This window comes from Furipterus horrens, unplaced genomic scaffold (assembly GCF_987537825.1).
Source record: "Furipterus horrens unplaced genomic scaffold, mFurHor1.1.pri manual_scaffold_11, whole genome shotgun sequence".
Classification (NCBI taxonomy): domain Eukaryota; kingdom Metazoa; phylum Chordata; class Mammalia; order Chiroptera; family Furipteridae; genus Furipterus; species Furipterus horrens.
The window spans coordinates 67,166,003-67,184,937 of record NW_028327181.1 but is presented as its reverse complement, the minus strand read 5'-3'; the positions used below and the strand labels follow the sequence as shown (position 1 = coordinate 67,184,937).

General features: G+C 51.2%; 1 protein-coding gene across 1 annotated transcript; it reads left to right on the top strand.

Moving 5' to 3' along the window:
- Window positions 1-9,062: 9,062 nt before the first annotated feature.
- On the top strand, window positions 9,063-13,272 carry LOC149998113 (sperm acrosome membrane-associated protein 3-like). Its single transcript, XM_090291927.1, has 4 exons — window positions 9,063-9,448; window positions 10,266-10,424; window positions 10,863-10,941; window positions 13,106-13,272. Exons 1-4 carry the CDS (start codon window positions 9,262-9,264, stop codon window positions 13,170-13,172), a joined length of 492 nt encoding a protein of 163 aa, XP_090148053.1. The 5' UTR covers window positions 9,063-9,261; the 3' UTR covers window positions 13,173-13,272.
- Window positions 13,273-18,935: the final 5,663 nt, after the last annotated feature.

The window sequence follows — 18,935 nt, the reverse complement described above, 5'->3', positions numbered from 1 at the left end:
GTCTGGGACCAGGAAGCCAGCATGCCGGGCCCCTAGGCCAACTGTGTGTTGCTAGGAGTTGCTGATGATTAGTCTCCAGGTTGCTAGGAGACCTGGGTTGCTAAGTATCTCAGTTGATTGAACAATAGGTCTTGGGTTGTTAGAAGCCCTAAGTTACTCAATGTTTCAATTTATTAAAGGTGTCGTGATTCTCAAAGTTATTAGAGACCTCAATTATCAAGGGCCCTGGACTCCCAGGGCCCTGAAGCATCAGGTTTTTAGCCCACCTGAGTGCTAAGGGTCTCAGGATTATAGAGGCCTTGGGAAGCTTTTGCAGCTGTCGGTTGACTGGAAGCCTCGCTTCTGATCACCTCCAGCGTGTGATCAGTGTTGCTGAGGCCGGGGACTCGGGTTTTTCTTTGGTCTCACAGCTTCCCAAAGTCGTGGTTCAGGCCCCACAATTCAGCTCCTTTCAAGCTTGTCCGATAGTGTGACTGAAGCTCTGTGTCTCTCAGCCATTTCGTCATAGGTGACCTCATGCAGCAACGCTGACCTGATGCGCGGCCCTCCGGGTTCTGGTCCCTTGCACCGCGGCTCAGAGGCCTTGGGAGCAGATGTGTGTTACGGCTCCACACCGGCCAGGTGTCGAAGCACATTTGTGTTATGTTTATGTTCTAATCACTTACCCTCTAGCCAGTCAGTTTTAAATAATCTTAAATTAAACTTTGTGAAATATTCCAGAGTTGATTGACCCTCCTTTCCAATTATTTTATTAGATTGTTCAGAACCATAAAATGAGCCTGTGCATTTTTCCTTTTTAAAAAACCCCTTATTTTCATATAATTATAGTAAAGAGGGATCCCATGTACCCTTCATCCAGTTTCCTCCCGTGGGTACATCATGCGTAATTGGAGTAGAATATCAAATCAGGACATCAACATGGTTACAATGTCATTTTATAATGTGTGTGTGTTTGTGTGTCCCCCATCCCGCAAAATCACCTCCCTCATCAGTGTGTTTTAAATGTATTCACCTAACCTTTATTCAGTGCCTTTCATGTGCCTTACCCATTAAAGGCTCAAGGAAATACAAAGATAAATACAGCATACTCCTTGTTCTGGAGGAACCCACAGGCAGGGCTACAGTCCCGTACACAATAAATTATAATATAACATGTGACAGGGATGAACTCAAGGTGCTGGGACAACAAGGAAGATTGGAGGGTTCAGGAGGTCAAGAGAGTGGAATTAACAGTTTTTGCCAAAGCTGCAGTACTGGGGTGATTCTGAAGGATGAAATGGAGTTATCTGGGGCCCACTGAGGAGAGATTTTGGGCAGATAATTTGGGCAAGAGTTGGTATTTCAGAACTGCAGGAGCCTAGGGGATGCTATCCATGGGGAAAGGTGCTGCAAGCTGAGGCTGGAGGAGTGGGGAGGGGACAGACTGTGGAGGACCTTCTGGCTGCTGAGCTGAATCGGATGAACCAGTCCTGCAGGTGACAGAGACCCAGTGGTTGCAGCCCAGATAAGATACTCGGAGAGTACCAACCACAGCGCTGGGGACAGAGGTGGGAGAACCACTCTGGACATCTGCAGGATGTCAGGGTGGAAGGAGCAGAGATGGACAAGCACTTTTTCTGAGATGAATGCTTTTATTCACCCATCCCCCCTTTTTTAAGGGCTATATTGATTTCCAAGAACAAATCCCTTGGATGTAAGTCCAAGAAAGTGAGTGTTGGCAGTATAATTTCCTGCTTGTCCAGATCTCTTGTGACTTCAGCAGGAGCTGAGACAGCACCCACGTGGATAAAAGGAGACCCCTGGCCGGTTAAAGCAAACTCATGCTTTTCCTTTGCGTTATCCTTCAGGCCCTTTTACTCAGAGCCTTGTTTGTGACGATCCAAGTGCCGTTCTTAAAAGTTTGGTTACTTGGTCTCCTCTCCCCTAAAATAAGAATAATTAAAAACTGCCTTTATCGAGTGGAGTGTCCACTCGGTGCCTGGTTCTGTGTGAGAGGCTGGGCATGTTGCTTCATAAATCCCATCAATCACCTTCAGGGGTCAGTTCTCCTCACTTTCCAAGTGATGCGATTGAGGCTCAGCAAGGCCACAGAGCAGGGAGATTGCCACCGCAGAACTCCAGTCCGGGTCTGGCTGCCCTGGACTGTCGCAGCCACAAATCACAAGAGGGGATGGAAAGATGCCAGCCAGCCGTGGCACTAGGGCAAGGAAGGGACTACATGAGCTGAGGAATCTGGTGACGGATAAAAGATTTTTTACCAAGGTCACACAGCATCAACATCAGTCAGAGTTCTCCACAAAAACAGAACTAAAAAGATATGTGTGTGTATAAATATTTACACACACACACACACACACACACACACAGGGAACTATAAAAGGTTTGGCTAGGAGAGTGGAGATTTTATATACGTATTTAAAATTTATGACAAGGCTCATGTGGTTCTGGAGGTGGCCGAATCCCACGGTCTGCAGGGTGAGTGGCTGAGCCGGAGACCCAGAGAACTAAGGTGCAGTTCTGGTCTGAAGGCTGGCAACCAGGACACCAAGGAGGAGCTGCTATTTCAGTGAGTCCACAGGCAGGAAAGGACCATATCTCAGTTTGAACATGGTCAGGCGGGAGGGATCCCCTTTTATTAGTGAGGATCAGTCTTTTTATTCTTTGCAAACCTGTAACTGATTGGTTGAAGCCCACCCACATTAAACAGGGCATCTGTTTTATTCAAGTGAGTGATTTAAATGTTAATCTCATCTAATGTACAGTATAGTGAATGTAGACAGCAATGTTGCATTATAACTGTCAAACTTGCTAAGTGACTAGAACTTAATTATTTCAACCACTAAAATGAATTATGTCACGTGATAGAGGTGCTGTTTAGCCCTGTGATAGCAGTCATATTATAATGAATAAATGTATCAGGTTAGCAGGTTTTGTGTCAAATATATTTCAATTAAAAAATGTCATTCAGAAACGCCATCATAGAAACACCCTAATAATGTTTGGCCAACACCTGGGCACCCTGTGGCCCAGTCAGGTTGACACATAAAATTAACCTTCACAAGGAGGAAGGCAGGATGAAGAAGAAGACACCAGACTGAAAGAATGAGTGTTTGTGAGACAACTGAGTGTACAGTTAGGAACCTGACAGGTTGCAGGCCTTTGGAGACCGATGTCCTGCAATCACAGCCAAGTCCTGTGACCAGTGTTGACAATAGCAGGGACACAACTTGTCCGGAGGAGCTGCATTCTGTGTTCAGTGTACGAAGTGTGGAGCAGATCAGGTGCAGGTCCCTTCTAGGCATCCAGGCTGCGTCCACTTGCAGCTGGAGAAGGACTCGTGTTCATTGTCCACAGGGAGCCTGTCACACTCTTTGGGACCAGAGTCAGTGCCCTGCCAAAGGAGTCCTCTGGCTAAGGTTCCTCTGGACCCCCTGGTGAGGTGATCTTCATGCATTTCTTTATTTCTTCACATGGGATTTTTTTATCTGGTTCTTGCCAAGGGGAAAACAGACATGAGAGACCCATCAGACGTCTCCTAGTCCGGTGGGGATAAAGAAGGGGATACGACGCAGTGTGATGGAGGCCAGGATTACCGAGGAGCGTTGGGTACTGTGCCAGGATGAGGGGCTTCCTGACTCAGCCCAAGGAGTCTGGGGATGAAGTCAAGTTTCTGTGAGGCTTTGAGGCCGCTGGAACCTGGGCAGAGGGTTGGAGCAGAAAGGGTACGTTCGACATACATGACAGCACCTGACACATGGCTGCAAATCCATGTCACCCATCAGGGACTATCAAAAATTCAGTCAGGACAGTGGTTCTCAGCCGTAGTAGCACTTTGGGATCACCTGGAAGTGTGAAAAAGCAACAACTGATGCCTACACCCACCCTCGGAGATTTTGATGTCACTGGCCAGGGGTGGGGCCCAGGCAGATGTATTTTTTTTTCCTAAAGTGCTGCCAGGACTGAGAACCAGGAGTGGAAGAGAAGCTGCTGGAGCACTTGAACCTGAAGGGCGTCAGAAAAGATCTCTGCTAAGACATGGCCCTGAATCCAAGCTGGCTTTGGGGCAGCAGGAAGGACTCCTGCAGAGCTCAGCAGAGAAATAAAGACCTGCCTTTCCCCAGCTGGGGCTTCGTCAGCCCTCTTAACTGTTCCTTCTGAGCTGCTGTTCCTCATTCCCCATTTGAAACTGAAGGTCCAGTGGGAAATAACAAAACATGCAGTAAAATAAAATAAGCTGAAAGATTACTCAATAAAAAGAAGCAATAAAATGGTAAAAGCAGGCCGATGCAGTACGAACTCCAAAACTCAACCAGACAGAATCACCGCCAAGGGCTGGACAATAAAAACAACAGTGAAATGGATTGGTCTAAGTGGCCAGCATTTTATACACTGAGACAGTGAAGGAGGATTGTTCCCATTTTACAGAGGAGCAAAACAAGGCTTGGGGAGACTAAGTACTATGGTTCCAGCGGGCAGGGCAGGGTCTCATCTCCACTTTACAGGTGAGGAAGGAAATGGAGGTTAAGTGGTCAAGACTAAATATCCAGTCAGGCCAGAGGAAGACATTGAACTCAGGTCCAGAGCTCTTTCCCCTGAATAAAGGCCCAGGCCTGGCTGCAGCCTGGAGTCAGCTGGGAGCTTTTAAGAAATACTGATGCCGAATGGACATTTTTCCAGAGAAGACATGCCAATGATCAACAGATGCATGGGGAAATGCTTAGCGTTACTAATCATCAGGGAAATGCAGCCCAAAAGCACAGTGAGATAGCCTGGTTCACAAATATCTGCGGACCCCAAAAGACAACAAGGATTGGCAAGGATGTGGGACATGGATCTCCTGCACACTGTTGGTGGGAATGCAAAATGGTGCGGCCACGGTGGCAGAGAGAGTGAGGTTCCTCAAGCCACCAAAAACAGAGCTACCAGGTGAACCAGCAGTGCCACTTCTGGGTATTTATCCAAACGAGTTGAAACCAGGATCTGGCGGAGATATTTGCACTCCCATGTTCGATGCAGCATTATTCCCAATAACCAAGAAGTGGAAACAATCTAATGTCCATGGTCAGATAAGTGGATAAAGAAGTTGTGCATTCCATACACACAATGGTTACTAGTCACCTTAAAGAAGAGGAAATGCTGCAGTATGGGACAACGTGGGTGAGCCTCGAGGACGTTGTGCTAAGGGAATACGCCATGACAGAATGGCAGATACTGCATGATCTCACTCACACGAGGTATCCACAATGGTCACATTCATAGCCTCAAGGGGTGGGGTGGTGGGGAAGTGGGGAGCTCCTAATCCATGAGCATGAAGTTCCAGTTAAGCAGGCTGAATAAACTCTAAGAGATCTCTGTACCTGTGGTCAGTGGTACCATACTGTACAACGGAACATTGTTGACAGCAGATCTTATGGCAAGTGTTTGAACTACAATGAGATTGACTAAAAAGGAGAGAAAGCAAGAAACTCTGACTTGCTGGGGCAGCCCTCAGCTCTCACCTGGTCGTTCTGGGGTGGGGTCCCGGCAGAAAGGGGGCACAGGGTGCAACTTGCACGTCTGTGGCCGCGTGGTGCTCTCGGTAGTCAGCGTGGTTACGGACTGGGCGCTCTGAGTCCTGGGCGCTCTGCCTTAGGGATTAAGCGTCTTCGGAGATGTTTCTGGAATGGTTATTCCTCCAGGAGCCCTGAGGAACCTGAGAGGTTAAGTCATGTTTCCTGGGCCCCCGGCTGGCAGGCAGCAGCATCTATGCTCCTGCCCAGGTCGGCCTGACCCCAAATCCCAGGCTCCAACTGCTGGGACACATGGCTTCCCAGCAGGGACCCCTGGGGACACAGACTGGTGGTCACTCCCTTTGCTTTTCACTTCCTGTCCTAATTTAGGGTCGACAGCACCATCTTTGTCCCAGGCTTGTCCATGCTGAACAGTCATCATCCAGATGGAGAAAGGGGGGTGGTGTGTGGACAGATTTCAAGAACTTTCTCTCCATGGAAGAGGTTTGAGGAGACACAGGCAGCCTGGGAAGGCAGTGGGCCCGGCCGGCATTGCTGGGGAGTCTCCTGAGGGATCAGTTGGGAGGAGAAGGGTCATACTTCAAGGTATTGTGTGTGTGTGTGTGTGTGTGTGTGTGTGTAGAGGTGAGCAAGGGACATTGTGCTTAGATGACACTCATATGTCCCCGAGGCTCTGAGATTGAGGGGCTCAGGGGAACTGGTCATAGCTCAGTGGGTGAGAGATGGTTCTAGAAATGAGCTCATAGAACTAGGAAGTTCCAGAAGGTTCTACATCTGGTTAGAGCCTGCTCTCCCCCATTATTCTCAGAAGGCTGGTGTTTGAGGCCCCAGCAGGATCACGGACACTGGCCTGTGGGTGGTTCTGGCCAGAAAGGGGCACAGAGAAAGAAGGGTAGCAGTTGGAGATGATGGGCGTCCTGGGCTGGGAGCGGGTGAGTTCAGAGAGAGCAGCCTTGCTGGCAGGTGTCTGGTCTCCGAACCACCACACCTCACTCCTGAGGCCGCTAGACCTGCTCTGAGATGCTCAGGATAAAATTGCATTTAGTCACTTTGCTAAAGATTCAAAATGAGTCACTGTATAGCAGTCACCTTGGTTTCTTCATCTATAAAATGGGGATCATAAGTGTATTTCCCTTGGATTGTTGAGGGTATTTGATGAGATTAACCCAGCAAACATCTAGCAGAGGCTTGGCACAGTGTCCGCCAGGTTTGAAGAACTCAGGTTAATTGTCTTCCTCCCCTCCCTTCCCTGTACTTTGATGGGAAGGGCACATACTTCTGTGGTCACAACTTCAGTATATTTCTGTTTAAGTAGCATCCATCGAACAGTTACTGCGTACCAGCAACTGCCAGACTCCTAGGATATAAAGAAAAATAAGGCAGCCATTATTCTTTGCAAGGCTACCTGGTGCTGGGAAAGACTAACATATATTACAGTCCAGTGTGGCTTTGGAGGGGCAGAAGCATAGGGTGCTTAGGGTGAAGTAGGAGGGAGAGTCAGCTGTGCAAAGGAAAGGAGAGAATTCCTGTCCTAGATGGTAGGGTCATCACGAGGTGAACAGGATGGCATTATTGGATCTTAAGGTGTAAGTGAGGGAGGGGTCTAAAGGCCTAAATCACGGGGATCCCTGTGGTCGCGCTAAGGAGCAAGATGAAGGGAGTCTTCAAAGGCTGTCACAGGCCTTTTTGTTTAAAATTTTCATTCCGGGAAATAGGTGTAGAATACTCTGGAACAAGAGTCAGGGCTGGGTGGAAGCAGACCGTCCTCATAGCATGATGTGGTCTGAACTGGGGCAAGACGGTGCTCTCGGAGGGAAAGGGGGATCCACAGCACTTAGGGGCCGACTGGCTGGAGGTGTGAAGGGTGCAGCAATGGAGGGAAAGAGTGAAGAACCGCATCCATATTTCTGGTTTGAAAAAACATCGTGGACTGCAAACCAAGAGTCTTTTACCCAAGAAAGGGAAGAGTTTAGTGGGAATGTGAGTTCCGGTTGAGATGGACTTAGGCTGAGGAGACTGGGGATCCAAGTGGAGACACGCAGGGGCAGCTGTGTGAAGGTCTGCCGCTCGAAAGTCATCCTATAAAGTCACCGGCCTGCAGACTCAGTTTCTGAAGAGTGGTGGGGTGAAGCTAAACTTTGCTGGGTTGAAAAAAACAAATGGGAGGTGAGAAATTGGTAATTTTCCCCTAGAAGTTTAGATGAGAAGAGGAGGAGAGACAGGTTAGTGTAGACAATGACAAGACTCAAGGGAAGGTGTTTTGCTAGCTGGGGCCCTAAGCCCATCTATGTGCTCAGAGGAAGGAGGAGCTGGTGAGGGGGAGGTGATGAGGTCGCTGAGAAAGGAGGTGGCCCAGGGAACAAGGCTCAGCAACGGGAACCAGTGAAACCCAGAGCGTGGAGCACATGTGGGCCTCACTGAGGGTAGAGGTGCCTCATCCTCACAGTAGAGGTTGCAGATGCAGATGCACGAGGCCACTGATGCATCTGTAAGTGCGATGGGCAAAGGTAGGAGGAAGAAAATCTCAGGTGCTTTTCTCCCTGAGGCAGGGGAGGTCTTTTGGGAGCACTGGGCTGGGGCAGTTCAGGGTGGGTGGCTCAAGGACAGCAATGGGGGTCTTGAATATCCTTTGTGGGACACGGGAGAGAGAAAGCTGACCAAAGACAAACATTGCTGCTGGTGCAATTACTTCACAACAGAAATAACAACTAACCTATTTTTAGTGCCAAGAGCCAAGTTCTCTGTGTGCCTTTCTTTTTCATTCATTTCTTCAACATTCTCATGAGGCAGATTTTATTAGTGTCCTCATTTTATGGATGAAGAATCTGGGATGCAGGAAGTGTCCAAAGTCAGAGATGTCATAAATCATAAGGGTGAGCTTCAAACTCAAGTCTTACCGCAGGGCCGCATCCATGGCCCTCTGTGCCATCCTTGATGAGTAGGAGCTCTAGTAGGTGGAGGTCATGCATTTGCAGGGACACCCATTCTTGAGGCTGTGCCCACTGTTTTTTTGTTTTTTGTTTTTTACCCCCTGAAAGTGGAGGGCGAGTGTGCTGGAGGTCACAAGAGCTGTGGAAAGGTTTGGCAGAGGAGGTGGTCAGGAAGAGAGTGGAAGGTTGACAAATCGGGGAAATGTGGGGTGATGATGGATGCAGGAGTGACAAGGCCACAGGAGTCGTGGCTGAGTCAGAGTGCAGGTGGACGTCATAACTAGATGCGATGTCCTTCGTGATATCAGGGACTGACCTCCAGAGCCAGTGAACAGACATGTGGAGGGCAAACCAAATGGGCTGAGCTTCAAGGGAGGAGAGGCTTTAGCAAGGTGATGGTATAGAAGGGGCGGTGGGCGTGATTTGGCCCCTTCCTAGTTATGAAGACTGGGTCTCAGGATGCAGTACTGCCTGGCATGTAGTATGGCGCTGGCATGTAGCATGGTGCTGGCATGTAGTATGGAGCTCCAAGTGTGTTTGTCTTCTCCCCCATGTCCCCACCGCTTCCCTCAGCGTCTGGGACAAGGTGGAATGAAGCAGTGTGGTGGAAGGGAGAGGTGCTGGCCCCAGGACCCCTTGGATGTGGCTGAGGCTCCATCAGGGGGCAGGATGGCAGGGTTGGAGCCTCCCCCCATTTTTCAGGTACACTCAGGCCTGGTGTCTCTCCTTCTCCTAAGGGGTGGACTGCATGAGGTGACGGCTGTGGCTGTTGAGCTGCCTGCCATCCCAGAGCCCAGCTCTGAGCCAGTGTGGTTGCCAGCATGGGAGCTGGGGGCCAGGCTCCCAGAAGGCAGCTGTGCCCACCCGGGATCCTGTGGTTGGCCTTGACCTCTCTGCTAAGCTGTCTGCTCACCCCAGGCCAAGCCAAGATCTACGGTCGCTGTGAGCTGTTTAGAGTGCTAAAAAATTTTGGCCTGGAGGGATACCGGGGCTACAGCCTGGCTGACTGTGAGTACCCCTCTTCCTGGCTGGCCCATTCCCACAGGCACCGTCCCCTTCCTCCTTTCCCTCCTCCCCGTCTCTCAAGGCGTGTGGCCTCAGAAGCTTTCTGATCCTGGGTTCTCAATAGTAAAACAAGGTTTATATGGGATCACAGGCAGAGAACACCCAGCACCGAGTGAAATATATAGCAGGCAGGCAACAAGCAGCCGGAAGAGAATCCCCTTTCATTTCCTAAACAGCTAAAGTTGGGATTCAAAGGAACAGAACAGTTTATACCCCAGTCCTAATCTTCGCCTGATGATCAGGCCTTCCCATTGATGTTCGGGGCAAACTGTGTAAACCATACTACCAAACTTTTCCACGGTGGCAGTTTGGGGAAGCCATGAGGTACAGCCACTCAGGGACTCTGTTTCCTCTAGTTCTAGCCCCCTCGCAGGTCCCACCTGCATACTCCTAGTCTCGCCTCCGAAGACTGAGTTCTCACTTGCTCGCTCATTCATTCCACAGTCAGCTCTTTGGCCTCGAACTGTGCAGGGCAGTGAGACAAGGGGAAGACCGCTGGCGTAGGGGCAGGAGGCCTGAGGTCCGGGCTTGAGGCTTGCCATTTGGTAGCTTCATGTAACCTTGAGAAGTCAGTTTGTCCCTCTGGGCCTCGGTGGATTAGTCTGTCAAGTAGGAGGGAGGGCACCTGCCCTGATCACCTGCCAGCAGGAGTTGGGGCTCAAAGGCACTAATGTGTGGGACCCGCACCATGAACACTCTGCTCTGGGTTGGCCTTGACTATCACGTGTGACCCACAGGTCTGTGTCTCCACCCTATGCAGGGATCTGTCTAGCTTACTTTGCAAGTGGCTTCCATACAGATGCTGTGGACCATGAACCTGATGGAAGTACTAACAATGGAATCTTCCAGATCAATAGCCGGAAGTGGTGCAAAAGTCTCACTGAAAATGCCACCAACATGTGCCGGATGTACTGCATTGGTAGGCTGGCCTGAGCCTGGGGCTGGCCGGGCCTGGCCTCTGCACCGGCCTTTGCTTCTTTCCCGTTTTGTTTGCTCCTCTTGCCTTTTTCTCTGGGTGGGGATTTCCTTACATCCTGCTGGTCCTACCAAGGAGAGAGGGAAAGGGCAATGATCAGGGTGGGCCCTCCATCAATCAGTTTGGAGTCCCAGGGGGGTGGCTATTCTGAGAGCTACAGGAATGGAGCGGGAATTGCTTCTGATAAGAGATGAAAGTGGTAAAAGCAAGACCTGTGCTTCCGGAGAGGTCAAGAGACAGAGCTGGGCTTAGGATGGAAGTGTGTGTGTGTGTGTGTGTGTGTGTGTGTGTGTGGGTGCACATCACAGAGAGAAATACACACACACATATTCTTCATGTATGACCTGCTCCCTCACGGTGTTTCTCTGCCTCACACCCTAGACTTACTGGATCCTAACCTCAAGGATTCTGTTATCTGTGCCATGAAGATAAGTCAGGGGAACCAGGGCCTGAGCAGCTGGTGAGTAACTGGGCTGGAGCCCCGCAGGGGAGGTGGCCAGGACTGATGGGCAGCAGAGGAACTCACCTTTTCTGAGAGCCCGCTGTGTCCCTGCCACCCTCCCGTGGCTTCAGTCTCATCCTCACACCTTCCGGGGGCAGAGGTGTCTACCACTGAAGAGCTTACTGACCACACACGAGTGTCAGGGAGGATAAGCCACTCACAAGGGGGCGTGGGGCCCGGCCGGGCTCTCCCAGGCTTTGATCTGTTGGGAAGCCTGCCTCCAGGTCCACGAGGTCTGGGTCCAGCAAACCTTTTGTTAGCGTTTGAACGGTGGCACCTTTGTGCACCTACCTTTTATGTAATGTCCACGGTGTGCACAGACGAAACAGTAAATCCCCTGCTGGAGCAGGGTAGGCACACCAGAGCCTCCCGCGCCAGCCCTCGCCTTCCCCTCATCTTCCCACATAATGGGAAGCCCTGCTCCCAGGCAGGGGGTTGGGGTGAGCATCGATGGGCATCAGACTGGACCTGTGGTCCACAGAGGGTCCTCTCGGCAGAGGCCCAACAGCTCCCCAGCCTCTTCTGGTGGGAGTTTCAGAGTCTCCAGCCTCCTTTACTCTCATTTCTGGATGCGAGACCAGCAGGGGGCAGCCTGTGGGGAAGGTAAGATGCTCCAGGTGGCTGGTGCCACCAGGACCATGACAGATGTGACAGGGACAGGCTGCTGGAGTGACTGGAAGGCAGGAAATGTCTAGGGAAGAAGAGAGGCAGGAGACCCGTGGAGGAGCCTTTACAGGAGCCCGGCTGAGAGCTGTGGGTCCGGACCAGGACAGTTCCCCAGGTGGCAGGCGGCAGAAGGGTTGGGAATGAGGGGCTGTGAGGAGGACCAGGGACGGGAGCTCTGTGGTCAGGGAGGGGGAGGGGGAGGTGACCAGGGCTGTGAATAGAGAGCAGGCCTGAGGTGGGCCTTGAGAGTGGCCATGGCTTTGGAGACCTGCTGGTCTGAGAGCAGATGAAGCCCCGGGAACGGGATGTGGGGTGAGGCAGCTCAGCAGGACATAGTGCACGTGTGTCAGGAAGTGTGACCCTGGCTCAGGGGGAGTCCAAGGGCTCGAGGCCTCGGGGTACCACCCTGGGATGGACGACACTGGTCCCTTTGGGTTCAATCAATGAACAGCTCTCTTTTGTACACTGGTGTGGACTCGACATGTAGACCCCCTCAGAGGCGGCCAAGGTGATAGGAGCTGGTCCCAGGACGTGGAAAGCATGCAGCTTACTCCTTCCACATGCTCACATGGAGGACAGCCCTGTGCTGGGCGCTGGGCTTCAGAGATGGCTGAGACCCCTGTCCTTGCCCTCAGGGGCCCACAGTCTAATGGGACAGACAATGACCCCCGTGGACCACCCTCGTTGATAGGGCAGTAGAGGTCCCTTACGAACGCTCAGGTCATTGGGCTCTTTGACATTGCCAGCAGGGTGGATACTAGTTATCAAATTTGGGACCCCTGGGAACAGGGACCATGCGACCCCAGGACCCCAGGATCTTGCTTGTCTTCCTCACGATGCCAGTGGGACGCTAAACGAGGCAGTGGTCTTGGGTCTGTAAACTCCGGTCACTGGCAGTTGGAAGACATGGGAGAGCTGGGTGTGGGCGCAGTTCTGTGGTTCACCAGGTGTGGCCCTTGGGCAAGTCAGTGTGTGTCGGTCTCAGTTTTCCATCAGAATGCAGGGAACATAGTATCTGCCCCACCTACCTCACGGGGCTGCTGGGGGACAGGCTGTGACCGTGCTGTGTGGAGCGTAAAGGGCCATGCGCACGTAAAGTGGCATTGTTGTCTGCAGAAGCAGCAGGCTGTAGGAAAAGAGCTTTGGACTGGACCCCAGGACTCCAGGCCTTTGCCACTGACCTCTGAGTGAACTTGAGCAAATTACTCTGTAACCCCATTGGGAAAATGAGCAGGCTATGTAGAGCACTATTGTTAAGGACCATTCTGTTCCATTTTAAGTTCTCCTAGGGGGTTCTTTGCTGGGGAACACAGTTCCTTTTTCTCTCTTTTCCTTGCTAACCCCTTTCCTCTGCTCGCTTGTGGTTTAGAGCGCCTGTCTCCTTCCTGTTCTCCTCTGAGCAGGGCCTGAAGGCTGCCGCTGATTGGGTCTCCTCTTCCCCTCTCTGCATCCTCAGGGAGGCCTGGAGGCATCACTGCCAGGGCCGGGACCTCAGCGACTGGGTGGATGGCTGTGACTTCTAGGATCCCATGTGGATGGGCCAGGCCGTGCCCTGCAGGCTGGGAGATGTGGTCTGGGTCCTGGCCCAGGAGGATGACAAGCCAATAAATAAAGAATAGTTTATGTAAGTGTGTTTCTCAGCTCTTACTGTGTTTAGCTTGTTGAGTCCAGAGCATCTCAGGGTTGCTTCCCTGTCCACCTGGGCTGGGTCTCAGGGAGGCTCCAAAATGCCTACCATGGAAGGTGGGCCTCCCTTCCTGGGGGCGGGAGGTGGGGGTTCAGTGCCTCCCTTGAGCACACCCGACAGTTTCCTAGATTCTTTACCTGAATGCAAGTTTGCCAGATTTAGCAAAAGAAGCAAACAACAGAAAACAGTGATAACAAAAACAGGATGCCCGAGTTACAGGTGAATTTTGGATACACTACACAGTTTACTATGCATGTGTCCCATACTTCCATTAAATAATGATTGGCTGTGTATCTGAAATTCACACTTAGCTAGGTGTCCTACATTTTATCTGGCACTCCTTCCTGGGTCTGGAGTTTGCACCTCTGGCTTGTTTGAGAGGGCTCTTACTCTCTGTGGCTCTGGCCCGAGAAGGTGGCCACCATGCCTTGGGCCTCAGGCTGGTGATTCTCACACACTGGTGGCTGCCAAGGGGTGGTGCGCGGTGACTGGGGAGGCCACTGGGGACGTCAGCTAGGGAGCTCCCCTGGCTGCTCCGTGTCATCCAGCAGCAGGACATTCATGTGCCACTGATAGTGACGGTGGCTGTCACATTCTGGGTAAGATCCGCCATATGTATTGTGACCCACTGCTGGGAGGGCGGCGTGTGGGGGGGAGGGCACGGGTGGCTTTCAGGCAGCCACCCGAAGTTCTCCGCCTTCCTCAGTGCGGGGGACGCTCAGAAGCAGCAGCACTGGCTCCCGTTAACCTGGGGCTCAGCGTCCTGGGCCCTAGGGGTGGACTCAGTGTGAAGAAGAAAGGTGGCAGGAGACTCAGGATCATTGTAGATTCTTCTGGAAGGGCCTCAGAGAACCCTGCAAGTATTGAACTGCTGACTGAGGCATGGCTGGTGACCCCCCAGGGAGAAGAGGGGCTCTGAGGTGGACCAATTCTCCTCGTTAACCTGCCATCTCCTCATGCCCTGGTCATACCTGAGGGGTGGCTGAGCATCCACAGCGTCCTTCCACTGCTGGTCCACTGTCAGGCCACTCCCGTCCCCACCTGTGTCCCACCCTGGCGTTTGGCTCTGCATTTAGCGGAGCTCTTGCCTGCCAGGCAGGGGGATGATAGCCCTTGAGGGCTGCTCACACAAGGGGACAGTGATGGGGGACTAGCTCCTCGCTGGAGTTGGGGATGGGTTGATCAATGACTCATTAGGTCATAGGTAGGGGGATACTCGTTTCTTTTTCATATTAAGGCAGACTTGTGTGCCTGCCGTGTGCTATGCCTTATCTAAGTTCGACCCTGAAACAATAACCTTGATGGAGGTGCGTCATTATCCCCACTTTACAGGTAATGAAACAGAGACTCAGAGGAGATAAGTGTGCGCTCAGGTCAAAATAACCCCATGTGTGCTCTTAGTCACTGGGACGTGGCTGTTTGGGCCACACACAGTCTTCTCTCTATCTCGCTTGGTGAGATCCTCAGGGCCCACCATCGCTGTATGATTTGTACCCTCTGTTTCAACTTCATGTTGGACTTCTGTTTTCTGCAACCTCCTGATCACTCCACTGGGTCCCACTGGCCCAGGAACAGGTGAAATGAGGTCTTTGGAATCACAAGGAGAGTTGTACTTGGAGGCTCTGGGCTGGCATGATTGCCTCAGGGTCCCTAAGTGGGGCTGGGCAGGGGTCAGGCCTGGACCTGAGCTGGCTGGGTGACCAGCAGCAGGTGTCAATGGGCAGCATTATCTCCATCATATATATGGGAATTAGGGGCTCTAAGCAGTAAATTAAATATTTGCTCAGACACCTGACACCATTCTCAACTTAGACTGATAGACTGTTAGAGTTGAGACGTACCCAAGAGGTTTTCTGTCCATTTCCCACTCCCTCTCCTTTTGTAGAGGAGGAACCGTAGGCCCGGAGAAATGGACTAAATTGTCCAAAGTTATATGGTCAATTTACAACTGAAATGGATTTGAAATGCAGTTTTTTGACTGTGTCCCAAGACTTTGCCCACTCATCATTCCTACAATGCCTGTGAATGCAGGTCTCACAGAACACTAGGTTGAATTGGTAAGAAACGCTCCTCTTCATCCCTGTACTCAGGCTGGTGGTTCCCACTGACCTGCTTTATGGTCCCCAGGGCCTCATGGCCCCAGACATGCTCAGCCTCCTAGCTTTTGGGAAACACAAAGGCAGGCACAGGCTGACTCCATGCAGCAGGAATCTCAAACAAGTGGGGGAAGCCATTCACCAGACGAATCAACCCTTGGCTGGGGAAGGATCTTCCTAGACACTGGGAGCTCAGAGTAAGGAACCTGCAGGACTCTAGCTGTGATACTCCCCTCAGCAGGGGGACCTGGCCCTGGCCCTTGAGCCTTCGGCACCTGCCTGTCCCTCAGAGATCATTTTGGACACTCCCTTTTGACTCCTATGTTTGGGGCCCCTGGACCTACATGCAGTCTGTGAACTGTGCCTTGTCCATGACTCCTGTCTCCCAGGCTTTGCATATGATGCTCTCTCACTCTCCTTCCAACGCAAAACTTCGATTCATTTCTCCTAGTCATCTGTTTACTTGTCAGTATTCCCTGCTCAGTTGATCAATTCCTTGAGGGCAGGTGCCTGGCACGTAATAGGCAGATGATCAATAGGAGTGGAATGAATGGCAAACCTGTATTCTTCATGTCTCTCCTCTTCCTTCCTGGCCCTGCTGCCTTCCCAACTATGCCAGGATACTGGATCTGTGCAGCTTCGAGTTTTGCCTGACTATGCCTGGATCTGGGCTGGTGACGCTCCCCTGTGGAAGCAAATCCTTGTCCTCTGGAGCCTCCCTTGCTTCTCTGTAACAGGGAAGCATGTTCACTGGTGCTTACTGGAGGCTCTTACCTCTGCTCTGAGTTCAGTGGGTGAAAAGCTCCCAGGTCTGTCCTTGGGCCTCTAGACTCAGGCAGACTGAAGTGGGCTGTACCTGAGGGAAGAGCCATCTACCAACCAAGGGCACACCTGTGGGCAGGGCCTGTCTCTGGCTTCCTTTTTCCCAGCTCACCAAGCACCTTTCCCTAGATGTCCTCTGCAGACCCTTTCTCACTAGGTGAGCTCATGGTTAAGACTCTTCCAAAAAGAGCTACAAGTTGGAAAGGGGAAGATAAAAGAACTCTGGCCTCTCTCTGCCAAAACGGCAAAGTCACAGCACATCAGCAGTCAGCTTTGTCTTGGATGGCTGCTCATAGAAATGCTTTGTCCTTTTTCTTTCCCCAAACTGCAGAGAGGTCATGTGCCATTATTTTATTGATTGATTGATTGAGCTCACCCTTGGAGGTCACTGATAATCCAAACTTGTGGTTTGGGCTTGTGATTGTTCCAGACTCCTGGCCTTTGTGTCATCATTTGGGTCAGTCTCGAAAATGTGACTTATCCGCATGTCTCCGCTCCAGGTCTTCACTAAGAAAGTGATTACACACATGGTTATTTGTTTGAAATGATGACAATGAAGAAACCCCCCCACTCCCAGGAGTTTAGGAGAGAGCTATGTCTTTGGTTAACAGCCAATCAATAGTAATCGGTAGTTGGTTATTGATTTGCTCTCTTGAATTTCCTGCCTTTTCTTCCTTTGAACACGTTAGGTTTGTAGACCTGCTCCAAGATGAACAAAGCCAGACTCCCCATATCGGAAGGAGCATGTGCATATGTGAGCCTGGAAGCAATGGACACCCGAGAGGATAGTCTGCTCCATCGCAAATGGATCTATGTTGTTTGTTTGTTTTTGAAAAGGAAGCCAGAAATCCAATGAAGCAGTTTGAATTGCAGCTTAATCTATAGATTTTAAAAAATTTATGAAACTCTTAAACTGAAACAAGGCAGAGCATCCCACCTTCCCCAACCTCATGAAATAGACATTTCATTTGGTTCCTGTCCCTGGAGGGAGCATCTGAGGACACTCCCTGCTCTTTGCAGCCCATGTTGTGAGAAGTGAGTTTGTCTCAGGAGAGGGACTTCCATGCCCTGGCAACAAAATCTGGAAAAATGATCGCTCTCAGTCCTTCTTGCTTTAAGTGGGTTTACAAGTGGGTTTGTGAGCTCGGGAGCATGGGGCTATACCTTTGACGCTGCCCCTGATTTACTGGGTGATCCTAGGCAAGTCTCTTCTCTCCCCTTTTGGGGCTGTTCATTTGGAAAACGAGGACAGTACGCTAGACGATCCAAAAGGCCTGTGGTAGGAGAATAATGGCTCCCAAAGATGTCTATGCCCTAGTCCTGGAACCTGTGAATATGTTATTTTACATGGTATAACAGACTTTGAAGATGCGATGATGTTAATGACCTTGAGATGGGGAGGTCATCCTGGATTATTGGATGGGCCCCATCTAATCACAAGGGTCCTTCACAAATGGAAGAGGGAAGCAGGAGAGGACCTGAGCTAGAGGGAGATGTGACTACAGGATGTGCTATGTGATGTGAGAAGGACTTGATCTGCCATTGCTGGTTTTGGCCAAAGAGGAAGAAGCCATGAGCCAAGGGGTGTGGGTGGCCTCTAGAACCTGGAAAAGGTGAGGAAAGGATCTTTCCTTTAGAGCTTCCAGCAGGAACTCAGCCCTCCTGACTACTCGATTTTAGCCCAGTGAGACCGGTGCCATATTTATGGCCTCCAGAACTGTAAGAGAATATATGAGTCTATGTGTTGTTTTAAGCCACTAAATTAGTCATCATTTGTTATGGAGGCAATAGAAAATGAACATTGGGCCCCTTCCTGCAACTTTACACTGTTTTTAAGAATTTAAACCCAGATTTGCCAACAGCCTTGGACAACCTCAGCTGAGAGGAGACATCACAGGGATGCTCTGTCCCAACTACCTCCCGGTGGTCCCAGGGTTGCTGGCTCCCAGCCACTGATTATGCATGAGTGTGGCTGGTTGGCTTGTCCTACCGGGCAGTGGAGGAGTGCTGTCGTAGCACTCTGAGTCTGAAGGGGCTTCTGGGGGTTATCTATGAAGACACAGAAAGATTTTGGGTTATCTTCATTCTCAAATGGAAGGAATTGAGCCCAGAAAGGTGTAGGGTCTCATCCATTGTCAGGCAGCTCCTGAGAGGAGGTATGGGTCTGGGCTCTTAACTCCTGATGTGGGGCTCTTCCCAATTGGCCACAATGGGGTTATACCTTTCTCTTGTGTTAGTGGGTTGGGCAGGAGAGAGAGGGAGAGGGAGAGGGAGAGAGATTGATTGGGTGGCAGAGCAGGGATCAGAGCTCCAGACCTCTGGTCGAGCCAGTGCTTTTGTGCATCTGTGCGTGAGTGGAGCGTGCTCTTCCCAGCTTTGGGGGAGACTTTGAGTTGGAAGTGGTGGGGGTTAGGAACTGTCTCTATGAAATTAGCATGATGCTTTGAGGACAGGGATTCTGCCTGAACAGCAAGCTCTCTTTTGCCACAGGGGGGGGCTTGAAAGAGCAGGCGTCCCGCCACCAAAGGCACCTCCTACCTTCTTTCCCATCCAGACATCCTTGCAGGTGATTTGGGGAGCAAGGCAGAATGCAAATGTGACCTCTGCAGGGACAAGCAGTTCTGTTTGGTGGGCTGAAGCGGTGAGGTGCAGAGTGGGTGCTGAAACACTGGTGTGTGGGA